The sequence below is a fragment of the Microtus oregoni genome, unplaced genomic scaffold (genome assembly GCF_018167655.1).
Source record: "Microtus oregoni isolate MIOR12 unplaced genomic scaffold, Mior012 000038F_ref0000394, whole genome shotgun sequence".
NCBI classification, from domain to species: domain Eukaryota; kingdom Metazoa; phylum Chordata; class Mammalia; order Rodentia; family Cricetidae; genus Microtus; species Microtus oregoni.
Window position 1 is genome coordinate 11,779,794 of NW_024543097.1, and position 25,358 is coordinate 11,805,151.

General features: G+C 39.3%; 1 protein-coding gene and 1 pseudogene across 2 annotated transcripts in view; one reads left to right on the forward strand and one right to left on the reverse strand.

Moving 5' to 3' along the window:
• Tmem232 (transmembrane protein 232) overlaps window positions 1–12,622 on the forward strand; it is a 256,911-nt gene extending 244,289 nt beyond the window's left edge. For both annotated transcript variants that reach the window (XM_041631893.1, XM_041631894.1), the window contains one exon: window positions 12,359–12,622. In XM_041631893.1, coding sequence (XP_041487827.1) covers window positions 12,359–12,595 — 237 coding nt within the window. In that variant the 3' untranslated portion in view covers window positions 12,596–12,622. The remainder of the gene's footprint in view (window positions 1–12,358) is intronic.
• A 6,483-nt stretch (window positions 12,623–19,105) lies between these two features.
• On the reverse strand, window positions 19,106–20,086 carry LOC121433382 (annotated as a pseudogene).
• Window positions 20,087–25,358: the final 5,272 nt, after the last annotated feature.

Consider the following 25,358-nt stretch of genomic DNA (forward strand, 5'->3'; position numbering starts at 1 on the left):
CTTTAACTGAGGCATGACACTTTGTGAAACACTAACCTAGTCCTGTTTTCAGAATTAATTCTGATATCTCACAACAAAAATCTGTTGTTGGTAGTGAGCACTAGTTACTTCTGCAGTATAGTTCTAAAACTAGAACAAAGATTGTTCTCATCTCTTTCCAATGGTCTTACTCTTAACAGTTAGGAAGGACCTATAATTGATTTGTCCTTGGTAGAGTTAAACAAGCAATGGCAATATAAAAAATTTTGCAAAAATATTTTAATCCATTTTGCTGATACTTTCTACCTAATAAGCATCATTTTATTTCTACATTTTAAAGCAACAGAACTGAAGTAGGAGAGATGTTATTTTCTATTTTCTCATCAAATACCAAATGCCATATAGTTTATGTTTAAATTATTTTTTAACACTTGATTGCTAGTAGTTTAATATGATCTACCAGATTTTGGTTATATTCTAGATTATGTTGCATTCTACTAAATTAGTGATTTCTTCAAATAATTAGAAGGCATTATTTCAATTACTGACCACATTGAATGGTTAATTATCACACAGTATTTAAGCGACTCTAATAATAGTGATAAGTATTGGGTTTTAGAGATTGATTGATATTATTTGCATCACAAATTCAGAGGTATACTACTGTTCTGCCATAGAGAAGGAAAGATTTGTTGACCAATCAATATATTATATATCAGTCTTCTCAATACTTAATTATTTACAAATTTCAACATGTTAATCTTAATATTTCCCTAATCACTTCAGAAAAACTACCTGAGATACATTACATTAGATAACAACTTGTCAATAATATACACAGATAATATACATATATGTATATACACACCATCTTGTTATATAATATGTACACGCATAGATGCATGTATTCAAGTGGATTTGGAATCTTTAAGGCTAACAAGATGGACAATAATAGTCTGCTAGACAGAAAAGAGTCTATGAGATAACGTCTATGAGCCATCATCCTTTGCTTTTCCCAGAGCTGTGGGTTTGCTTGTGTTATAGCAGAATAAGTATGAAATAATCCTCTCTGAAAACAAATGGAAAAATTAAATCCAAATTGTTTGATATATTGCCTAATAAAACTGCTAATAGTTTGTCGTTTTAGTCTGGGAAAGGTTATGGATGTGCTTTGGGGTGTTATGTTATTAAAGCTTTCTTGCTTATGCCATTTCCTGTGAGATGAATAAGACAATAGTGATTTGTCCTTCTACTTCACACCCTGAAACCCCGCTGCCATCAGTTAACTCGATCACCACAGCATCCCCGTTCAACGCTTACCAACAAGAACAATGGATTATGGATTGCGGTTCAATTGCTTGCCCTAAGTTTTAAAGCGCGTACATCCCCGAGTGTGTGCACAAAATGGGGGTTCCAGGGCTCTTGCTCCAACTTCCTCCTCACCTCATCACAGCTGATTTCAGTGCTTAGATTATAGCCATTAAGCAGAACTGTCAGAATGTAAGGCCTGTAATGTTGAGAAGAAACAAAAACATATGCTTGTAGCTTCCAGGCACCATTCTCCTCTCAAGTCAGCTTATTTTGTTGAGTGGCTATACATGCAAGGAATAGGGGAGTTAGTTTGTTACTCAAAACAAATTGTTACTTTGTACATTGCAGTAGCCCATAGCATGACACCTGCATTGTTGAGTGCAGAGGTTGAATGAACTACTTCCTGGTGTTTCCATTTCCCACCAACTTCAAGGTAGCACAATGAAAATAATAATGGCAATTAAGAGTCCAAACAATACACTAAGTCATCCAAATTGCAACAATCATAGTTCGCTAAGACAAACTGGCGTTGTATTTATGGTGGGGAGGCCAGTGAAAAGAACTTGTGACCATACCAAGTTTGGAGAGTGGGAAAAGGAGAAAATCTATTCTCTGGACAATAATGATACGAATACAGTCTATGAACTGTTTTCATACATTTGAAATATTTATATATGCTATATGAGCAATTTTTAAAAAAATCTTATTTTACTTGCAAATCTTAAAAGTTAATCATCACATGAGGAAATGGGAAAAGGGGGGCTCTTTAGGGAAGGGGAGGGAGATAAAAGAGGTTGGTGAATAATAGTAAGGATGTCTGAAAAGCCCAAAAGGAATCATACTATTAACTAATTATTTTTTTAAAAACACCTGTACAATATATGTAATTCTGTGCATAAATATACATATGCAATTTTAATAAACTTTTCTCAACTGGATTCACAATGCTTTCTTCAAGTGCCAAAGACCACCTAACAAAAACTCTAATACCAGCCATAAACAGTTTTTTGGTTTTTTTTGTTCAGCTAGGACTGTCAAAGAGACTCCTCAAACACACAGTCTGTTGTTCTCTTGGTTACACCACAAGAGGTAGAAGGCACTGTTGCTGAAGACATTTTTTGCTTCAGAAATAGAGCCCAGAGACACCCTGGCCTGGAACTCTTGGAAGAATTAGTTGTCATGATATCAGAAGATATTATACAAGTTTCCAGAGGGAGGCAGCCAAAATTCCCACCCAGCTGTGACAACAGCCAGCATGACACAGTGATGCTAAGGGTACAGTAGTGGCCAGCACACTTTGGTAGTAGCTAACAGCTCTCTAATTGGACTTGAGACCTGGTTAACAAGAGGGAGACCATGTTTGGTACTAGAAAACGCTACCTAACTACTCATTGCTAGTGAAGTCACGGTTACTGGAGGAGAATCTACAACTACTTTACGAAACCAGCATCATCCCTAAAAGCAGGCTATAAACACTTGTCCTTACCCCCACAGATAGTGTATATTCACTCTTTTTTTGGAAGTATAGTTGTTTTATTTTATTTTTTTCTTAAGTTGTTTCATCATCTTTTTAAAATTTTTTCCATTTAAAAATTTACACTTCCTCCCCACCTCCCATTCCCCTCCCGCTCCCCAACTCCCTCTCCTCCCTCCCTCTCCCTCCTTAAGAGAGGGCAGGGAACCCTGCCCTGTGGGAAGTCCAAGGCCTTCATCAAGGAAACTTCTCTTTGCAACAGACAGAGACCACTACAGAAAACCACATTCAATCAAAATGCAGAGTTGTGGAGCCCAGTCCCAATTGATACATCTATAAAATAAATACTCATGCTCCTTCGGCTCCGAAAATAGTTCAAAAGCAGAGGCAGAAGGGTTGCAAGAACCAGAGAACCAGGGAGTTTGCTATGAGATTGTGTCTTCTCATAACATCAGAAGCTACACCCATCAAGTTTCATCTATATGACTGTCTAAATGTGAGCGGAACAAGGATGACACCAACAGACATGGCGAACTGAATGGGGGAAGTCCACAAGATCTCAGTCCTACTCAAAGAGCAACAGGCAACTGAGGAAATCTGGGAGCAGGGGAGGTGCGCCAATTGGCTGCCAAATGACCACCCTTGAAAATATACATACAAGTTACATCATATGGATTAAAGAGGTTATATTTAGGAATATATATACACATATATGTGTGTACATATATATGTATATATATATCAAATGCACATCGATAGATAGATAGATAGATAGATAGATAGATGGATGTGTATTTGATAATCATTAGTAAGAAAGAGGCCATTAGTTGGCAGGAAAGCAGGGAGGGATACATGGTAAAGTTTAGAGCGAGAAAAAGGAAAGAAGAAATGTTCTTATTTGCATTATCATAAAAAAGACTTTTAATTGTTTTAAATGGAGAAAATAAAAAAGAAGTAATTATCACTTTTGAAATTACAAAACCTGCATGTACTTTGGCCTCAACTTTGGTTTACCATTTCTAGTTCTAGTTAGTGAAGCCACCCCCACCCCAGTCCCAAGGCCTGCCTAGTGTATTAAGAAGTCAGTTGAGAATCAAGCGCCATACCAAGCCTCCATTCAGCTCCTGTTCCCCTCCAGGCTGTTCATTATTTATATATTGCCCAAGGTCAGCCTTTGAGGCCACCTCTGTCCCTCACTGCTAATATCTTTGATTTTCTGTATTTATCATTCTTTCACATCTCCCAAAGGACACAAGCTTACCAAGTTTACATCTTTGATCCAATCTTCTGAGAAATACACTGTTCTACGTTGAGTGCATAACCTTACCTCTCTCTTTCCACTGTAGTGTTAGGGAAAATTTCACATTGTCAACCCATCTTTTTTTCTTTGCTTCTCTCACTCCTTCTGCTATGCATGTTCCTTTCCTCTCATATATAAGCAAGTTATTATGATTTACTCCTCTTTATTCCCTTTACTCATATTAATTAATATACCCGTGCGTACCGTAGTATTGGTGTCTCTTTACTTCCCATAACAATGAGTATTCAGGAATGACTTTTGCAATCAATTAATATTCCATTTTAATGGTGGATTTTTGATGGTCTGCAACTGTTGTAGTAGAATAGTATTCAATACATAGTGAGGTTGAGGATAGAGCCTATTCCCTAAGCAACAGACTAAAAGAAGAAAATTTCATCTCAACTAACTAAAACCTTGTATCTCCTAAAATCTGCAAACGTCTCCACTAAACGTGGAAAAACCATCCAGCAACAACACCAGCAACAGCAAATGCTAACCATTGAGCTAACCATGATGGACAGGTCCCATGGTAAAAATGCAAGGAAAATGAAAAACCAGGACAACTTATCACCAGCACATATGAATCCCATAGTAATGTCCCCCAATGAAGATGACCAGATAAAATTCCAAACAGTTAAAAAAGAACAATTATAAACATCTTTAAAAAAACAGCTTGTAGAGGGCACAGAAGTATTTTAAGTGTACACAAACAGCTGGGTTAAATAAAGAGGTCAATACAAGAGAGAAAAATTGAACTCAGTAAAGAGACAGGACCACTGAAGATGAACCAGACGAAAATAATGATGGAAATGAAGAATACAATAAATAAATTAAGGCATTTAGTGGGACGCCTCAGTGACAAAATTAATCATGTGGAGGACAGAATTTCAGGGCTCAAATACAAACCAGAGAGATCAGATCATTCTGTCAGGGTTAACGACAATTTTTTTTAAAGTGTGTGGGAGTTACAAGATATTTGGGCTACCATAGAAAGGCAAAATTTATGTATTATCATCATAAAATGAGACTAAATTCATGCTAAAAGAAAAAAATTTTTTGGACAAATTCATAGAAGAAAATTCCTCAAATCTAGAAGATGCCCATCCAAGAGACAAGAGGCTCACAGAATGCCAAATCTATAGAATCAAAAAGTAAAACTCCCCATGTCATATCATCTTTATAGCACTAACTATGCAGAACAAATATGTATTGAAAGCTGTGAGAAAGAAATATCAGTCACGTGGAAAGGAAGGTCCATCCGAATAACTGTTGGCCATTCACTGGGTACCTAGGCAGTCAGAATGGATTGGAAGATGTATTTCAAATTATGTAAGTTTACAGCTGTCAACCCAACCTAATATACAAGGTAAAACCATCATACTTGAAGGAGAAACAAAATCTTTCCATGGCAAGAACAGATTGAAGGAATTTATGGTCACCATGAAAGCTCTACAAAGAATAGAAGGAATGTTGAATATTAAAAAGCTAAACATACATAAGGAGTTACAAAAAAAATACCAAGACAATCATTGAACTAAAGAGCAGTAAGGAAACAGAAAAAGTCCATTCTCTGAGGTGCCACCAGGAGCCACGTGGTGGTGGCACTGGGACTTAGGCAAGAAACCCCAGTGGCTCTGGGACATCCCAGGTGAGAGGAACTGTGTGGCTGGGAACAGGCACCAGGAGCAGCACTGAGGTGTGATCAGTTTCTCTTGTTGCTGCTCATGAGATCTCTGCCCTCACGTTTATATTACAGAGGTTCAGTCACCATTCCTGAGGCAAAATCCCAGAGAAGAGCAACAGGGAGGAATGGCTGCTTCTCCAGAGAATGACTCTCAGAGAACCGTAGTGCCAAATGTGTGATAAAGTCAGAAATTCTTGGATTAAGACTCAAAACATATTGTCCCTCAGCCCATGGCTACCTAAGAGAAGTCTTATAAATGTAATGAGCTTAGCAAAATGATTCCTGGATTCTTCCCACTTACATCTTATAACACGAGTGATATTACAGGAAAGCACAGCAGCTGTGCATTTCGTAACCACGGTGATGCCTGTGTTGAATCAACAAACCGAAACAGGTGTAAAAGTGGGCACACCAGAAGAGAACTTTGCAAACTAAAGACTGTAAAACATTTGTGTTCCAGCATCAGTGAAAGTCTGAGAATCCACCCGGGAAATAAATGTAAAGGAAATGATAAGAATTTTGACGCTACATGCAAACATCAGATAATTCATAGCGTGGGGAACGTGGCAGCTTCTATAACACATTGTCATACTTTCAGATCCATTTCAGAATCCATACGGGAGAAAAATCTTACAAATGTCAGGGATGTGACGAATCCTTTACCAATTACCCGAGTCTTCAATCACATTAGAGAATCGAGACTGTCGGAAAACATAAAGAATGTGCTAGGTCCTTTCATTAATGGTTGGACCTTTAAAAGCATTAGAGAAAACATCCTGGAGGGGGACCTTGCAAATGCAGTGAACGTGACGTATCATTTACCAGCGGGTCAGAGGTCACACAGGAGAGAAACCGCACAGATGTAAAGAACGCGACAAATGCTTTTCTTTGTTGCTTCCCGTTGAGGACCACTACAGAGTCCATCCTGGAGACAGAGCTTACAAATGTAGCCAGTGTAGAAAGTGCTTTGCCAGGTCCTCAGATCTTAATGCATATTAGTGGACTCAGGAGGAAAACTTTACAAGTGTTGTGATTGTGACAAACGCTTTAAAGTGTCCTCAAAACAGTGCACACCAGACAATCCATACAGGCGTAGAACCTTACACTTGTAGTGAATGTGACAAATCATTTACCCAGCGCCCAGTCTTAGAAAACACATTGGAGAGAAAAGTTTCCCTAATGAGTGATGAGGCATATGCTTTATCCAGAGCTCTGTCCTTAGAGACCTCTGTAGGCTACACACTGCACTCATCGTGAACATGAGAAACTTCTGCAAGACGTACAGAAATGTTTGAATCTCAGAAAACATCAAGAGTTTATATTGAAAACAATCTGAATATGTGACAATATGAGAAAAAAAATCTTTCCTTAAGACGTTTTACTTTTCAAACTTAAAAAAAAAATCATTTTGAAGACAAAATGGGGAAGCCTGAAGGATGTGCTTCATCCTGGAAACATGGCAGTTTCCAGGAGACTGAACCATTCCCTTGTGATGGGAGTGGATTAAGACAGTAAATAAGCATCTAACCATAGCGCCAGGAGGCCCCTGGACCTGAGCAGATCCCCTGTGGAAGAGTAAACTGACAGAAGAGGATGTAGAAAGCCTCTCTCAGACAAGACCTGCAGCCAGGAAGAAGCAACCAGGCTACCTCCCTAGAAGACACTCCAGCCGGTAATGCTGCCTACACAAGGCTGAAACCAACAGTCACCAGGAAAGGACACTCTCCGGCCTCCTGTGACGCCTGCATGAGTACAGTGTGCCAGGTTTAGGCATTCTTGACCTGAGTTCCATTCGGGGTAGGCTCTTGTGATGCAGCTGTCTTTGAGTCCCTTTTGCACCCGTGTATAACACCTTACCCATGTTCCTGTAAGTAACTGCCAAACAGTGCATTGGTTCACCAAGTTGGACTTTATTGGCATCCATACTTTGGTTTGCTGTCAATTCCCTTTTCAGTGTGAGCAGATAGATGTACCTGATACCTCTTCCCAGGAAACATCTGTCACATAATGTACTGAAACCTTTCTTCCAAACTTGTTGTATGTTAGAAAATTCATATTACAGACAAAGCATTTAAATATTTACCATTGTGTTGGGTTTGTGCCTCATTCCACTTTAGAAATTTAATGCCAGAGATCCCCAAAAAATGCGTTGAAGTTGTCAAGCCTTTACCTGGTGCTAAAAGTGTAGATACTTCTGTAATCTGATTTTGAGAGAAAACCCACTGAATGCTTTAATAATGCCTCATTTTTATTTTAAAAAATAAAATAAGAAAAACTACAAAGACAGCAAAATGACAAGATCAATGCACATGTATTATTGAAAACTCAGAACAGTATTAATTCTCCTATCAAATGACATAGACTAACTGATTGAATTAGAAACAGGTTCCTTTCTTTTGCTGCTTCCATGAAGTATGCATTGTCATCAAAGATGGACACTGCCTTCAGAGTGAAAAGATGAGCAAAGATCTTCCAAGCAACAAAAAAACCAAGAAGTGTACAGATATCACTATTCTAATATGTGAGAAAATAGAATTCAACCTGAGTTTAGTCGGAAGAGATAGTCACTGATGACTGTGGAGAAATCAATCAAGAGGAATTACAGTTCTAGATATATACACACTAAAGGCAGGCTCAACTAATTTTATGAAACAATACAACTAGAGCTACACTTACATATTAATCGCAAAATGAGTGGTCAGTGGCTTCGCTCCCCCCATCTGTCCATTAGAAAGGTCAACAGACAAACACTGGAATTAAATTACACCATAGATCAGGTAGACATAATAGATATTAATCACAACATAGTAATAATCAGGGACTTTAATGTTCCACTCTCAATACTATAAAGCAGAGGAACACTGGAATTAAATGATACTACATATCAAAAGAACCTAATAGACATCTACATTATACTAAACTCTAGCACATGCATGGAACATTATCTAAAATAGGTCACATGTTAGGACACAAAACAAATCTCAAGAAAATACAGGAAAGTAGAAATAATTCCTTATATTTCATGTGATCACAGTATCAAATCAGTATCAAAGACAGAAATCACACGATCATTTAATAGATGCAGAAATTGTCTTTAACAAAATCCCTTCAAAATAAAAGCTTTGGAGAGACTATGGCTGGGCGGAGTCACATGTCTACTAAGAAAAGGCTTCATTTGGCACACCTATAACCAATATCATGCTTAAAGAAAAACTTGAAGTCTTCTATTAATACCAGGAGAAGGAGAGGGTGCTCATTTTTTCATGTTTGTTTAATATAGTATTTGGATCAATCATTTCCAAAAGGATCAAAGATCTCAGTGTTATATTTGAAAATCTGAAATAACTAGAAATAATGTATGCAGGTCTTAAAGACCTGTGTAATTAATTAAATTGATTGATTTTCATATCCTGAAACATCCCAGCGTGTCTGGAGTAAATTCAATTTGACTAATATAAATATTTTTTTTTATGTTCTTGAATTTAGTTCGCAGGTATTTTACTCAGAATTTTGGAATCTGGGTTCATCAAAGAGATTGGTCTGTAGTTTTCTTTTCTTGGTATGTCTTTGTCTGGTTTTAAAATTAGGATGGTACTAGTTCTGTAAAAGGAGTTTGGAAGTATTCCTTCACTTTCTATTTTGCAGAATTATTTGAGAAATATTCATCCTATATTTGAATATATAGGCAGGGCATTCAAATAGTTCTCCACCCATGAAATAAGGCTCACAGCCAACAAGTGGAAATTCATGACATTAGGAAGGATTGACACTGCGAAGGAAGCCTATGCCAGCTGCACACATGACAGGAAGTTAGACTCTAGAATAGAGAAAGAGCTTAAAATCTAAATATCAAGACAAATAATTTGTTTATAATTAGTCTAAGGAACTGAAGGCAGAGTTCTCCAAAGAAAAAAACACAAATGACTAATAAATACTTTTTAAAAATGGTCACTATCCGTAGCCTCTAGAAAATTGGAAATTCTAAGTAGTTCGATATTTTAGTGTGCGTCAGTCAGAGTGGCTGTTATTAATAAAATAAGTAAACATGAACGCCGGTGAGGGTGAATGAAAATGAGACCCTCTCATCACTGTTGTTGGGTGTGGAAACTGGTGCAGCCCCTATGATAATCAATGTTTATGTTCCTCAGAAAGCCCAGAATCATGCCGCTGTACAGCTCAGCTCCAACACTCTTAGACACACACTTTAAGGACTCCATATTCCACAATGGACATTCCTGCACTTCTATGTTGGCATGGATGAATAGTAGACTCTGGTTCAGTGGGAAAGAAGACTAGAATTATGAAATTTTCCAGAAAATTGGTAGATCTAGAAAATGTTATACCCAATAAGGTAATACAGGCCATAAAGACGAACACCTCATGCTCTCCCTTACGTAGCATGAATCGTAAAATCCCAGAGACAGAAATTGGAGTCCAACCTGAAGGTCAGAGAAACAAAACAGCCAAGCCACTAGAGAAGTCTTACCTCTACCAAGGTTGGGTGACTACAAATTAAAATAGCCTAAGCCTCTCTCTCTTCCAATTTTATATTCCCTCTAGAGCTAGGATTGATTAAAGGTGTGAGCCACCAGCACTTGGAATTGCTTCTGCATTGATCTTGTGTAGCCCAGGGTGGCCTTGAATTCACAAAGATCCATCTGCCTCTGTCTCCCAAGTCCTGGAATTAAAGGTGTGTGTCACCATTACCTGACCTCTAGTGGATTTAGCTTTGCCTCTGGTCTTCTGGCAAGATTTACCTATTATAATACAAATAATATACCACCATACTCTTATGTGCAGATTTTAGCTATGGAGTTTTAAAGGGTGTGCTTAAATTTTAGTGTCCATACGGCCCAGAAGGATAGGAGTCATTTGAAGGAAGGTAGGAGGAGGCCTATCTTAGGGCAGGGGGAATAGTAGAACATATTGGAAATGAAAATAGAAAGGGGTGATACTGGGAATAAGAAAGTCATAGCAAGGAGAGAGGAAGCACAGGGAAGAGGAAGGCAGATATACAAAACCACTGATATGGAAATCTGCTATATAATGCTTCTTAAAGCAAAGGATGGCTAGGAAGGGCTAGAGGAATGAAATGGAGGGGGTAAGTGATGTACTTCTCTTTTACTTAAAAATAATATAAAAACCACACACGCACATATGTGTATGTACTAGAGGATCAGGAGATACACAGGAAAACAAAATGTCTTCTGGTTACTTCATCGCCATTGAACTTGTGTTGTCATGGTTACCTGCACAAGGCTTACACAAGATTGGGCACTTGCACATTTCCTTATATATAAGTCCTCCACATGCCCTTGAGAGACTTTTGGCCATAGGCAGTTATTGAGGCTGGGGTCATTTTCTTTAGTGGGATAACCGCTAGTAAACTGCTCGAGTAAATAAGCTCTGATCTACGTTTGGGTATGGACTTGATTAAACTACAAAAAGTAAACATGAAAATCTGGTAGGGGAGGACTTGCTGATAAGTCCAGCTGGAGAGGGAAAGGAATGAGATGGGAACGGGCGCATGCAACAATGACTGAAATTCATCGTATAATTTTATGAGACTGGCAAACAATAAAAAAATTTTAAAAGGCCAACTACAAAGTATAAGACTTTATATATGAGAAGAAGTATCTGTTGCCATTGAATATCACAGATTTAGAAACTAAATGAATTTCGGGCTGTGCCTGAATGTTATAGATTTTTTTTGCCACCGGTTTCTGAGTATTTCATCCAAAAAAAATTATTTTAGAGAAACTGAATATGTAATAATGACGTGCAGCGAACATCTCAAGAACCACGATAGTAACTTGCTTCTTGTATCATTAAAATTTAAACAGGTCATATACTATAAACATGTAGCTTGTTATGCTTTAGATTTAATGTTTACTCATACGAGTATTTGAACATTCTGCAAGACTGTTACTGTCAGGAAGTCTGAATGGCAGGCGGTGAGCCAAGCTGAGGGGGGTACAAAGAACAATGGAGGCAGGATTCTTAGGAGGGTCTAGCGCATCATGCCAGGAGTGACTCCACTCTGAACTGTTGACTCAGTCTGAAGAGGGCTTACTACTCTTACTACTCCCTTTAACCATTTCCCCCACAAGCTGTGTGAAAAGACGGGGAGGTCCTCGAGGTGTTTCTTCTCGCTCATTAGTTCCAACACTGGTCACACCTTCCTAGTTCTCACCATGGTCGTTCACAGTGGAGAGGTTGCCTGACTATTAATTCCACTTTAAACCTTATTAGGAATAATATAAGATTGCACCCTTTAAAATCTTTCTTCTATCCTTTGGTTGTTTGTGTCACTTCAGCTAGATCTTTCATTTTATAATCGATGCTGTCATGGAAATATCTGTATGGAACAAGACAGCAAAATTCTCTGGGCTGTAGGAACAAATGCTACTTTTAGGAAGAAATTCTGTTTCTGTGGGGCATGTAGATGTCTGTGCAGTTTTCATATGTTAGAGTGTGAGAAACCCGAGGAAATGCTTCTGTACAGCAGGGAAAGGAGAGTGGCAGGTGACAATGTGCGTTTGAAAAGCTCTGTTGATGTGTGCTTCTTCATGGGAAATAATATGTAAATCAATTGTTACTTCCATCACAGTGGCAAAAAGAAATGGAGATTCGGAAGCGAGAAGAAGCAGCGTTTGAGGCCCTGGAAAGGAAAGACGAGGAGAAAAAGGAGGAAATTCGCTTTCAAGAAATTATGAAGCAAAGAGAGAAGAAACTGAACAAGCAGACGAAACCCTATGAAATCACTTCATCAGATAAAAAAGATGACCCGGGAAAGGAAAGTGGGTTCTGTGAGCCGGAAACGACAACAACCAACGGAGCTCAGTGAGCTAAGTGGTTGGAAAGCCTTCTTGGAATTAACACGAGGCCGTTTTTCAAAAAGGCATTGTTATCTTGGTAGCAGTTAGTAGTCTTAGTAGTCATGGTGTAGTCTCACGTTAACAGTCAACTCTTCGTCATAATTAGGTGAGGTAGTTTCACCAGCTGTCCTTGTTTCCCCCTTGCTCTGGTGTAGCCCTTCCGGGCGCTCTCAGCATTGAAAGTCACTGTACTGTAAGGAAGTGAACTGAAGACTGATGAGTCAAGGCGGAAGGGGGATGAGAATTGTTCTCGAAAGCACGAGTGAACATGGGCTTGAACCCCTTTGACCGCTTTTATTTCAATAAAGAAATTACAATACTTCTAGGGTCCGTATTTTATCATCAATGTTTGAAGACCGATGCGCCACACTAATGACTAGAAGGCTCATCCAATCGGGAACTATTTTATAAATAGTATTCACTTCATCTGAGACTCAGTCTATGGGCAAGTGTAGAAAGATGGGATTCCTCTGGTGCTTAATAGTTTTCTTTTAGAAAACATAGATAATATGATTTTCAGTTTCACACACGTGGATTGGTGATACTCAAGAGGCAAGTTCTTTGCCAGGGATGTCCAATCCTGACACAGGTCAGGTGGTACCGTAAGTTAGCAAAGGAGCCTAGGGAAAATCCACTCCATCTAGAGAAAATTCCCACCAGTCTGCCACACTTGCTTGCATCTCACTGTGATTTCTCGTAGTCTTTCAAGAAGGCTGTAGATAGGATTTCTTTTTAAAGGCCAGTTAATCACTTCCCAGAGCTCACAGTTGGACAGTGGGCCACACGTTTGCCGTCCGTATAGTGTGATTTCGAGGTATCACTTTTCTTTTGTGGTGCTGTTGTTGCTCAGGATAAGAGTAACCAATGGTGGAAAAAATATTATGAGCAGGTTTCTGTTTTCATTCCTCATTTAGTTGGTTCGTATTCAGTTTTCTTCTACCAACTTGTTGCTTCTTCCCCTCGGTCCTATAGAAAATCTCACAATGCATCTTTCCTACGTATCTGTATGGTCTTTGCTTTCTATTCATATGCAAGATGAAACACTCTTACAGAAGACCAGTTAGTTCCATGTCTTATGAGATACTCTCCACATCCTTAGATGCTTTCCACCACTGGGAAGTACCTCATAAAACATGGAATTAATTGGTCCAGATTCCCTACCATCCTTCTACTCACACCACAGTCTCATTAAGGCCACCATTGACATGAACTTGACCAAACTCTCTGTTCCTTAATGTCATCTGCTGGTTTATTGGTACCTGTTAGCATTGAGCTATAAAATGTAGAAAAGGGATTTGGATAGTTTAACTGTTGTTGATAAGAACTTCCATTGATCCTGTTTCTATACCACCATTGTAGAAAGGAACTGGTCCCTCCTCTTCTTAATCTTTCTGGCATCCGAGGTCTGTTCTGATCCCCTTGGAGACTTTTGTTTATCTTTCTCTGTAATAGTTAGTCTTGATCCTTCTTATTCAAATACCCTCACAGTGCCATGATTTTCTCAATATTTCCAACATGCTATCACATTTTATCCTTACACATTCATAGCTTTGTTTTTATAACCTTTTTTGCTGTCATAGTCATAATTTGGAAGGAAGCAGAAAAAGGATCTATCTATTTATAGGTAGATAATGATACAGGGAACTATCAGAGGAGAGGGAGATTATTATGATTTTTATACCTCCCTTCTTAAATTATATTTTAAAATATGAGAACACATATTTCTTATAGTTGTCCTTCTCTGTCTCTTATTCCTTCTGAAATATATTAGCAACTTTATGCTCATAGATCTGGATCCATATTCTAGTTTTGATTTGTGGTTGTTCTGAAATAGTAGACAAGTTAATCAGGCCCTTGTACTTTAATCCATTTACCTTTAAGGTTGACATAATTAGGTAAAGATTGCCACAGACAAAATCTAATTAGAAAAACAAGGTTGTCAATAATTTTTACAGAGAGCATTCAATATAAAGAATTGATTTTAAATCTTTTATGTGTGTATGAGTGAGTGTGTGTATGTGTGGGCCTGAACAAGCTCATGGGCACCATATTCATGCAGGTGTTCGTGGAGACCAGATACCGTGCTGGATCCCTGGAACTATGGTTATAAGCAGGTGTGAGTCACCACATACATCCTGGGAACTGAAGTCAGGTTCCTTCCAAGAGCAGTAAGTGCTCTTAACTTATGAGTCGTCTCTCCATTTCCAAGATGGTTTAGAGCTGAAACTAATGAAAGGAGAATACAGAAATAACTCAGAACTGCAGGAGAATGCTCACCCTTTAGATCCACGGCCTCTAAAACACTAGGGCAATTGAGGTTCTGGAGATGGGTGGAGACACCTCAGGGGAAAGACTCAGACCTTTGTTGAGGAGACCACCCTCCTGTTGCTGGTGCCTCTCAGGGACACGATATATCTGGTTTAAGGAGCACAGACAAAGAAATCATCAAAAGAAGAACAAGCTGAACATGCTGCTGGGAAGAAGCAAACTCCACAGACATTCAGATCTTCTGTTATTCTCAGTTATCCTTCAACCATTGGTTCCCAGCATCACAAAAAAGGAGAGAGATGGATGTAGAACTGACATTGCTAAATGACTAGCAGAGATGTGTAGCACAATGCCTGGAACACTCTAAAGTATACAGTCTAAGAAATTCTACCTCTTTTATTTTGCTAAAATACATTTCTAGTGTAATTTTCCTTCTATATTTGCTTCCAGTTTGAAAGACTAAGCCGAGGCTTTCTGGAATTCACTGGTTATGGATTTTTTGCAGGTTTCCCCTAGTATTATCAGAATAAAAGAATAGAGTTTCCACACAAACTAACTCATTGCCTTCCACATGGTTGAGAATGAGATACTCACTCACAAGACTCTGGGTTAGTTTTCCAGGAGGACTAGAAGTAGAAGGTGTGTGTCGTCGAGGAAAGAAATAGAGGAAGCAGTAGTTTATTCTGAATCATAGCATAAAAAGAGTATTTCTTCTGTACTAATTATAAACGCATAGGTCAATTGACCTGCAAAGGTTTGGCAGAACTCAAGAGATAAGTTTAAAGAAGACGTGACCACCAAACATACATCATCCCAGCCTTAACTAAGTGGTTGCTAATGGACTTGCTATGTAGAGGTGAGGTTCAGAAGTAATTGACATTAGAAATCTGGAAACTCCTTGGAAACATGGATGTTATAGTTTAAGTAACTCATTCTTCTTTCTCAGTGACTCTAAGCCACTCTTTTCTAGCTTGGTAATCCTGAGTGTTCTTTCTCATACTTTAAAGTTTATCATATCAGCAAATTCAAAGCAAGTTTCAATATATCATCCATACGTTGGACCATATGGCTTAGGACGCATAAAGAAGTGGGGAGATTGCCTTCCCCTAACTTGTCACCATAATGATTGTATTCACATCTGTAGTGCTTGGGGAGGTTTCTATCTGCTGTTATGGCTGGGTCATTGTTTAATAGGGGGGATTTTCTGTGTATCTGCACTGTTCACCTGTACTTTTCACTTCTTGCAGTAGAGGCCGTGCAGATATCCACAGCTGTTGGGAATTCACAAGTGTACTAACGATGCTGTATCGAGAGGAGAGTGTTTCATGGCACTCTTCCCCGACTTCTGGCGTTTGCGTCCTTCACAGACACCCTTCTGCAGTGTTGCCTGGATCTTGGAAGGGCTGCTGTGAAGGTCCCACTTAAGGCTGAGTATTAAATAGTCAATCTCAGGAATTTGACCAGTTCCGAGTCTGCCTTGACTTTCTTCTGCTGCAAGTCGAGTAAGACTATGTGAATGAACACAAATATTTAGAAGGCAGTTTCACAACATGTTCATTAATCAGAAGAACATTAGTAAGCTCCAACCTACGCCCGTTGGTTTTGACCAGGTTGATAATACATTTATATTTTTTTTTATGGAATAAGCCTCAGATCTAATCACAAATCAGTTAGTCACCCCCTAGTCCCAGGCCTTCATTCTGTTCTTGCGCCAATGGAGGCAACTTGCCCAATAGGTTGGTATTCTAGCATACAGAGACCACAGCTGGTTAAAAATGTTGACTTTACCCCTCCAGCAGCCAGAATAGCTCCTTGTAACACTATGAACACTACTCAGCATGGCAAGAACCTCCAGATAGGTCCCAGCTTGACTTCTTTGCACACTATGTCCAAAATTTATTTTAGGCAATACGGTATTAAAATCTAGTTTTGATGGCAGCTCGGAGCACTGGCAGTAGCCTGTATTGTTGTGGAACCTCCTAGCCATCCATGGAGGAAAACCTCATAGGAGAGCTTCTGTGCTTGGCATTGGAATTAAAACAAAAACAAAACAAAAAACAAGAGCCTCAGTTTTAACTCTCTTTTAAAAGTTATATTATTATTATTTAATTATATTATCTAGTAGTAGGTTTCTATATGAATTTTCCCTGCATCTTTAGTTCTGGGTAGCTCTCTCCCGACATGCCTTTCCCCCATCCTATTCTCACAGAAAACTTTTCAAATCCAGCATCTTACTCTTCTTCTTTCATGTCAAATGTGTCTTACCGCCTCACTCCCCCTGCTGAAGCACACCCCCAAAAATCATTCCTTGCTTCCTGACTGCTATAGACACTCACACACAAGCTTGACAATAAAAATATAAAAATTCAAAGCTAAGATCTTCATAAAAAAAAGAGAGCAGATGGCGTTTTTCTTTCTGGGCCTGGGTTACTTCGCCGAGCTTGGTATTTTCCAGTCCATTCTATTTTCTTGCAAATTTCATAGTTTCACTTTTCTTAAGTGCAGAATAAAATCCCATTGTCTATACATACCACATTTCCATTATCCATTCTTCAGCTGACGGATGTCTAGTCTGGTTCCATTTCCTAAATCTAGTCATCAGAGAGAGCATCCATGAATATGGATGAGCAGGTATCTCTGTTGTGGGATCGAGAGTTCTTTGGGTGTATTCCCAGGAGCGGTGTATCTGAATCATATGGAAGATCTATTCTTACATTTTTGAGAAGCATCCAGACTAATTTCTATAGTAGCTGCCACCAGTTTGCACTCCCATCAATGGTATAATAAATTCCCTTTGGCCACATCCTTGCCAGCACTTGTTGGCATTTATATTCTTGATGGTGGCTGTTCTGACTGGAGTGAGATGGAATCTCAAAGTAGTTTTAATTTGCATTCCCCTGACAGATAATGACTTTGAACACCTTTAAATGTATTTAGTAGTCATGTGTATTTCTTTGACAGTTCTCCATTCAGTTGCATAGATGTTTTCTTGTTTTCGGTTGGGTGGATTTTAGGGTTTTTTTTATGCTTAGTTCTTCGTGTAGCCTATCCACTAGTTTTACGTCAGATGTATAGCTAACACAGAATTTCTATGTCTGTAGTAATTGGAGCGGCGGGGCTGCATTCCCAGCACCCTGGCTGCCTGCTCGGCTAGCTTATGCCCCAAAATAATTACACAGACACTGTATTCTTTTAAGCACTGCTTGGCCCTTTAGCTCTAGCACTTACAGGCTAATTCTCACATCCCGATCAACCCATCTCTAATAATCTGTGAGAACCGGTCTTACCGGGAAGATTCTAGCCTAGTCCATCCTGGGTTGGAGCTTCATGCCCTGTGTCTGCCCGGGAGCGGGGCATGGCGTTTCTCTCTGAGGCGTCTGCTCCTGAGAGAGCTGTGAAGTCTCTGAGCTCACTTCCTCTTCCTCCCAGTGTTCTGTTCTGTTTACTCCTCCCACCTATCCTCTAACCAATAAAATGGGCCAGGGCAGTTCCTTTATTAGCCAATGACCTTCCTCCATCATATGTCTTCACTAACTTTACAGATTTCTTTGCTGTATGGAGGTCTTTGAATCCCCTGAGGTCCCACTTGAAAAATTATTGGCCTTACTTTTTGAGCAACCAAAGTCCCATGGAGCATGTCTATATGTGTCTATATTGTATAGTATACTCCCTAATTATTCCTCTAGCACCTTAGACTTTCAGGTCTTACGTTGAGGTCCTTGATCCACTTGTAATTTGATTTATATGCAGGATGAGAGACAAGAATCAGGTTTTCATCTATCTATCTATCTATCTATCTATCATCTATCTATCTATCCATCCACATATATGTATATTTTTTCACATACCATTTGTTAAAAATGCTGTTTTTTCCTTCACTGTATTTTTGCTCTCTTTGAGAAAAAAAAATCAGGTGTCTGTCATTACACGGGCTGATCTCTGTGTTCTCTGTTCTATTGTACTGATGTACATGTCTGGTTTTGTGTCAGAACCATGCTGACTTTATTGAGGGTGGGTACTGAGGTTTTTATTTTGCTAATAGAACATCAAGGAATGCAGGAGAATTGTCTGTATTCTGTCAATCATTCTGGGAAGGAGGAAGTTGATTCCTCCCACTCCTGCCCAAATTACGAAAGCAGCAGGATGTGATCTACCCCACTGAAAAAAGGTACTGAGCCACATGGTTAACATAGATCAGAAAAATGGGTTAATCAAGATGTGAGCAGGAGGTAGTTGCAGAACTCCTGGCCTGCAGCCTCGGCTATTCTCTTGGGATTGGTCAAAGTGGGATCGATCACTCCCTGTCACCTGGATGCCTGAAGCTAGCTGTGAACATCTGTCTGCTGTGCATCCTAGTCTTCCTGGTCAAAGGAGTCTCTGATGGGCACCACTGGATAATACAGGGTAAAGGTTATGTGCGGGTCAGTTAGCAGGTCAGGTGTGATGACCCTCCTGATACCATCAGGAGACTTGAAGTCAAGGTGGTATTTTCCAAACCTGAAGAGCTCGGAGGCAGCCATATCCATGCCAGTGGCAACCTGACCAGTAGTGTAGGTTTTCCCAATTGTCTTCTTCAGCAGTTCCTGAGGTTGTTAAGTGCAAACCTACTCTCTGACCACTTTTTGTGGCATTTCCCATGTATCTCTCCTTGATGACATTCTTCAGGTTGTGGTAGACCTCTGCTCCGATGTTCATGGCCTTCCAGAAGCTGAATGCCTGAATGCACCCACAGGAATTATCATGCACTCTTGCATGGCCAGCGTGTCTATGTGAGCACTGCTATTGATCATGTTGAAAGTCAGGATAACAGGATGACTGTGGGGTTACCAGCTAAGTCAGTGTTGTGATGGTACAGGACACACCCTTCTCCATAGCACTAGTTTTGCAGACAGCAAAGGATGTGTTAAGGATGACATTTCCACCAAAATTGGATTTACTTACAGTCTCAGAGATCTCAATCAATAGTTTGTCAGCCTTCTCTTGTTCTACATTCAGTTTCTTGTTAACCAAAGCAGGATATATTCTTGACAGCCACTGGGGCAACCTTTCCTATGTAGTGAATCTCATAGATTCCAGATGATACTGGGTATGGCAGTTCAGAATAGAGCTTTGGAGGTGCAGAGGTCAATCACAAAAGTGGGATTCTCACAACTGTCTAAGATCTCGCTAGCCTGCATCTCGAGAATAGGCATGGTCCGTTTCTGGTGACTGGATTGCTATGCAGGGAGCAAAGAGTATTATGTACGTGAGGGGAATGTTAAGGAGAGAGATGTAGGTGCCCCACTTTCCCAGATGCTCCATAATGATGTTTATGTTACTGTAACTCTAATATACTTTGCTTTCAGATATATCAATACCTGTTTTGTTGTTGTTCAGGATTGCTTTGGGCATCCAGGATCCCTTGGGTTCCCATATGAATCTAGTTTTGTGAAGAATTGAGTTGTTGTTTTGATGACTGAGATTGGATTAAGTCTATAAATTGCTTTTGACAGGATGGACATTTTCATAATTTTTCCTATCCATGAGTATGGGATGTTTTTCTGCTAGAATCCCACTCAGTGTTTCCTTCTTCAGTGTTTTAACTATCTTAACTGCAGAGCTCTTTCATTTCTATGCTTTGATTTATTGTGAGGTTTTTATTTTTTTTAAGGCTGTTGGGAACGGAGTGCTTTCTCTGATTTCTTTCTCAGTCTGTCATTGGTATCTAGGAAGGGTATTGTCTTTGAATGTTAATTCTGTGCCCTAGTACTTAGCTGAAAGTGTTTTGTTAGCTCTAGGAGTTTTCTGGTAGAATTTTGATTTATTGTTGTTTTATATTTAATTAATGAATGCTTTTTATCACTGAGCATCAATGCTAAATGCAAAGGAAGGCAGGAATCATAACAACGCAGTTCCACTGCCCCGCGGTAAGCAAATTGAACTGTTCCGCCTTCAGGTTGACTTCTGGAGACCTGTGCTTTTGTGTTTCTTTGTGCTAACTCTATTTTCCCTGGCTCAGAATGTGTATGCAAGCAGGGGGAAATGCATTTTAAATTATTATCTTGTATAAAATAAAATTCATAGGTTTGTGCGGTCTTGAAAATTCTGTTGATGATTTGGTTGCTTCTGGGCTCCATGAATTTTTCATGGTGACACAGATTTCAAGGATAATTTGGCTCTAATGTTATTCAAGCTCATTCTTTTCTACAGTCACTTTAGCCAAGGGACATATTTACATAATACCTAATGCCTTGTTTCTTTAAACTGCTTCATTGAGAAGCCTAAAATAAACAAAAAGAAACGTATCCTAAGGTGGTTTCGTGGTGGTGAACATTTTGGCAACCAAGTTTTCAATCTAATGTCCCAAACTGCGTCTATTTGGGGCAAAGGGATCCTCTTATGAACTGACTAAGTAAAAGGTCATGCATCTCAGGACTCAGTGTAATTTTAATAAGATCTAGATACCCATGCTGCAGTAATGTATTCAATGGTGTTTCAAATAATGAGAAAAAAAGACAAAATTTGGAGAAGGAAATCTGTTTGTCTCTAGACCTTATTTTCTCTTGCCTTCCCAATGAAAAGTTTCATACTCAAAAAATAATGAATAAGAAAAGGAAAGTAGAGTTTTTTCCCGCTGATTATGAGGAGAGAAATTGTGAAACATCAAATAAAGATAGATTTAGGGGTCCTTGCAACTATAGCCTTTCCCTCAAGGGAAGTGGGCAGGATATTAGGGAGACCTGGTTTAGAAGCATTCAGAGAGCCAAGGATTAGCAGGCTGGTACCATCAGCCCCTGCATTGCTGAGGACTGGGTGAGTCACCAGGACAAATATTGAACACAGCCATTTCCTAAGATATGACTGTTGAGGGGAAGTGAGTAGCAAATTAACAGCAGGCAACTTTGTCTTTCAGTACATCAAATACACACAGCCAGAGAGAATAAGTTCACCTCTGGGCACGTCAGTAGAGAGAGCCCTCAGTTCATTCGCTGTGCAGTGAAGACCAGGGAGGAACCAGCGGGCACAGGGAATGGTTCAGGACCCAGGCTCCCATCTCCTGCCTCACCCAGACTCTTCTACCCTATGCACTCCAATATGGTCTCGGAAAGGATAATAGTGGGGAAAGGGAATCTGAAGGGTGAGACAACTTTCCAATGTGGAAAGGTTCCCATTAATAGAGTCTCTCCATCTCCTGGATTTGGTTAACTGTAAATCTGAGTTCCTGAGCCTAATATTTGCCCCGCTCTGAGAGTACCACCAGAAGAGGGAACCTCATGAGGAAAATCAGGGTGTTCTCACAGCACTTCAAAAACTACAGGTTTTCTTTTGGTATTTAAAATGCAACATGCAGTTAAATTTGTTTACTTGCAATAGATTTATGAAACTGACGTTGATGCATATATACACGAATAGATAGAGGCCTGGGTCTAGACAGATGTACATCAATCAGTGTGCTGCTTTCATTCATTTCTTTATTCAAAAATGTTAATTGATTGCTAAATTCTAGATACTCTGTCAGTCCCTTGAGATATACCAGTGAATCAATGTATATTGCAGAAAGTACGAAAGTCTATATATTTAATGTGTGTGTAAAACAAGTAGCAAGCAAAATATTATTTCACAGAGACACAGATTAAGTAGGGCGGTGAATGAGAAGGTCAGGAAGGTGTGTTTCAGTAGGGCCAATGGGAGTGACCCCTGGAAGAGTTTTGACAAAGATCAGAATGCGGTGGCCGTGGGAGTTATCTACAGTCCGGCATTTGAGAAAGGAAAACAGAATTAATACTCCCTAAAATAGGGGTGGGAAGATGGCTAAGTTGGTAAATACTTATTGGGCAAGCTGGACAACTGAGTTCAAGATCCCAGAAGTTACATAGCAAGCCAGGCATGACAGTGTAAACCTGTAATCCCTGCACTATGGAGACAGAAGCAAGAGGCAATGAAGAGTTTGGGGCTTAGTCAGCCTCAGCAAACCATTGTGCTCCAGGTTTAGTGAGAGGCTCTGTGTCAGAAAACAAGGAGTGCTGGAGGAAGACACTTGATGACTCTCAACTTTCATATAATCTCCACATGAACACACATATACACTATACACAAAAATCGGGCAGAAGGGCTGTGGGGTCATGATCTCTGCTTCTTGTTAAACATCACCATTCTTCTTGGTCAATAGTATTTTATGTCCCTATTGTGTTGTGGTGGGTCATGTGACTCAGTATGTGTTTGCAACTAGAAGGGACAGGTGTCACCTTGAGCTAAAACACTTACGTGTTGGATTGAGAATTTACAAGCTTTACACCCCTCTTCAAACTAATAATTTTCAAAACTGATTCTTTCTCTTAGCTCCTTAATAAAAATGACAGACCTGAAAAGACAAAGTCTTCTGCTATACAAGCCTGAGATTTTAAGAGTTATGTTACTATAGAACGACCCAGTCTAGCATGACGTGGTTTCTTTTGAGTTTAACATGCTCAAAGAAAAGCAAAGAACACTGCAGAAGTCTTGATGACATTCCAGACCATGGGAAGGAGGTCAAACCCAAGAGGTGAGTTTGACATAGATCACGTAACCAGGGAGGCTGAAGTTTCTGGTAGGCATTTTTTTTTCTGAGTGCTGGGAAATTCTTCTATGGGAACAATGAAGCTAATTCACCAGGTAAATAATTTATGCTTTGAATTTTATGTTGAAAAGTGAAATGATTCTTTTTAAATTTGATGTTTGTATTTTTTTTTTGTTTTTGTTTTTGTTTCTCGTGAGGTGCTGGGATACAAATCTGAGCATTCCAAACCCTGGGCATTCCAGATAAACACACTACCACTGAGCCACATCATTATGCCCTGAAATACGGATCTCATATGCCTAACTCCTCATTTATTTTCCTAAAAACTAAACAAATTTATTTAAAAATCTTTAAGCAACAGATTTCAGCTTAAATTTCTGACTTAAAGTTTCAACTTTCAATTTTTTATATTATCAGGCAAAACAAGGGAGACTCTAAATATCTTTCTTCTGTAAACATCTTGAAATTTATGGAAGCACGAAATACTAACTTGGTAAATATAAAAACACGCAAGTACAAACATGAAATTTTTATCAGCTGTCTTGAGTTGTGTTGGGAAAAGGTGCATCACAAGAAAACATGGGCACAACTTTATGTAATGCAGGTTTATTCCTGCCATTGTTGCTGTGGGAAAAGGAAGTGGAGCAAATTAAATGAGATCTATCTAACTTTTTTCACTCAGAAACATCATGTATTTGGTAAATCAATGGTCATGATTCTTTCAGCCCGAGCTGGAGAGGTAGCAATTGAAGTAAAGACAGGTTGGTGCTATCAGTGCCGATGAGCAGGTGTGCCGGCATTCTCATTCACTGTGTACCTGCCGTATCAACGGAAGGGAAAATAGATTTGATTACATTTGGCAGTTGCTTTCCACTAACAGGATTTGTGAAAGACAGGCTTGTTCAAGGTTGAATTCCCAATTATTTTCTGCTGTAAGAAGCAAGATAAAACAAAGTCTCCAGTATCCAATGCAATTAGCTTTTATATTGACTTATTTCTAATGTGAAAATCATATTCCCTTTAGAGGAAGAAAGAGCAGGTGCCGTTCCAGAGAAGTGGATGAGTGTGTTTGTTTGGCTGTTTGTTTCCGTGTCTCTGAGATCAAAACTCTAAAAAGATGTAATGCAGATACAGCAGGAATTATATTGTGAAAACATTTAATCAACATATATTACATATTTTATTTTCTTTCCATAAATTATAGTCTCCCTTCATCATTAAATGTAACCTTACCCATCCAGATATAGTGGCCCATGCCTATAAGTCCAGACACAAGAGTCTGAGGCAGGAGGATTGGTACCAGTTTGAGGCCAATGTCATCTACACAGTGAATTCAAGGCCTAAAAGGGTTATGGAGTGAGGCTCTGTCTCAAAGAAAAGGGGAGTTAAAAAGTAGCATTATTTATCCTAACCAAAAGGTGGAAGCCACACATGTTCATTGACAGGTGAATGGGCAGGCAAAATGGAACATATACAAACCATGTTTCAGCTTTAACAGTTAAATAAATTTAAGTGCATTGTATAACATGGACAATCCCCAAGGATCTCCCTCTATGAGAAGACAAATGTTGCATGACTCTACCTATACGAGATACCCAAAGTGGCCAAATGCATTGAAACAGAAAATACAATGACAGTTGCCAGGGTCTAGGGGAAAGAGAAGTGGAGTCACTATCTGAAAAAGTAGGACAGCAACACTGAAATCATTGTGGACTCTGAGGCTCAACTGTCTGACATTCATTCCTGGCTCCTTCAGCTTCAAGCTTTGTAACCTTGCACAAGTTGACTCATTACCCATCCCTGAATTGTATTGTTTAAATGTGCCAATAATAAAACTTGTCTAGTACGGGGGGGATAGCTCAGTCTAAGAGTATGTACTTAGCACAGCACCCAGCCCAACTGGGTGAAAGAAAATAAATGAGACACTA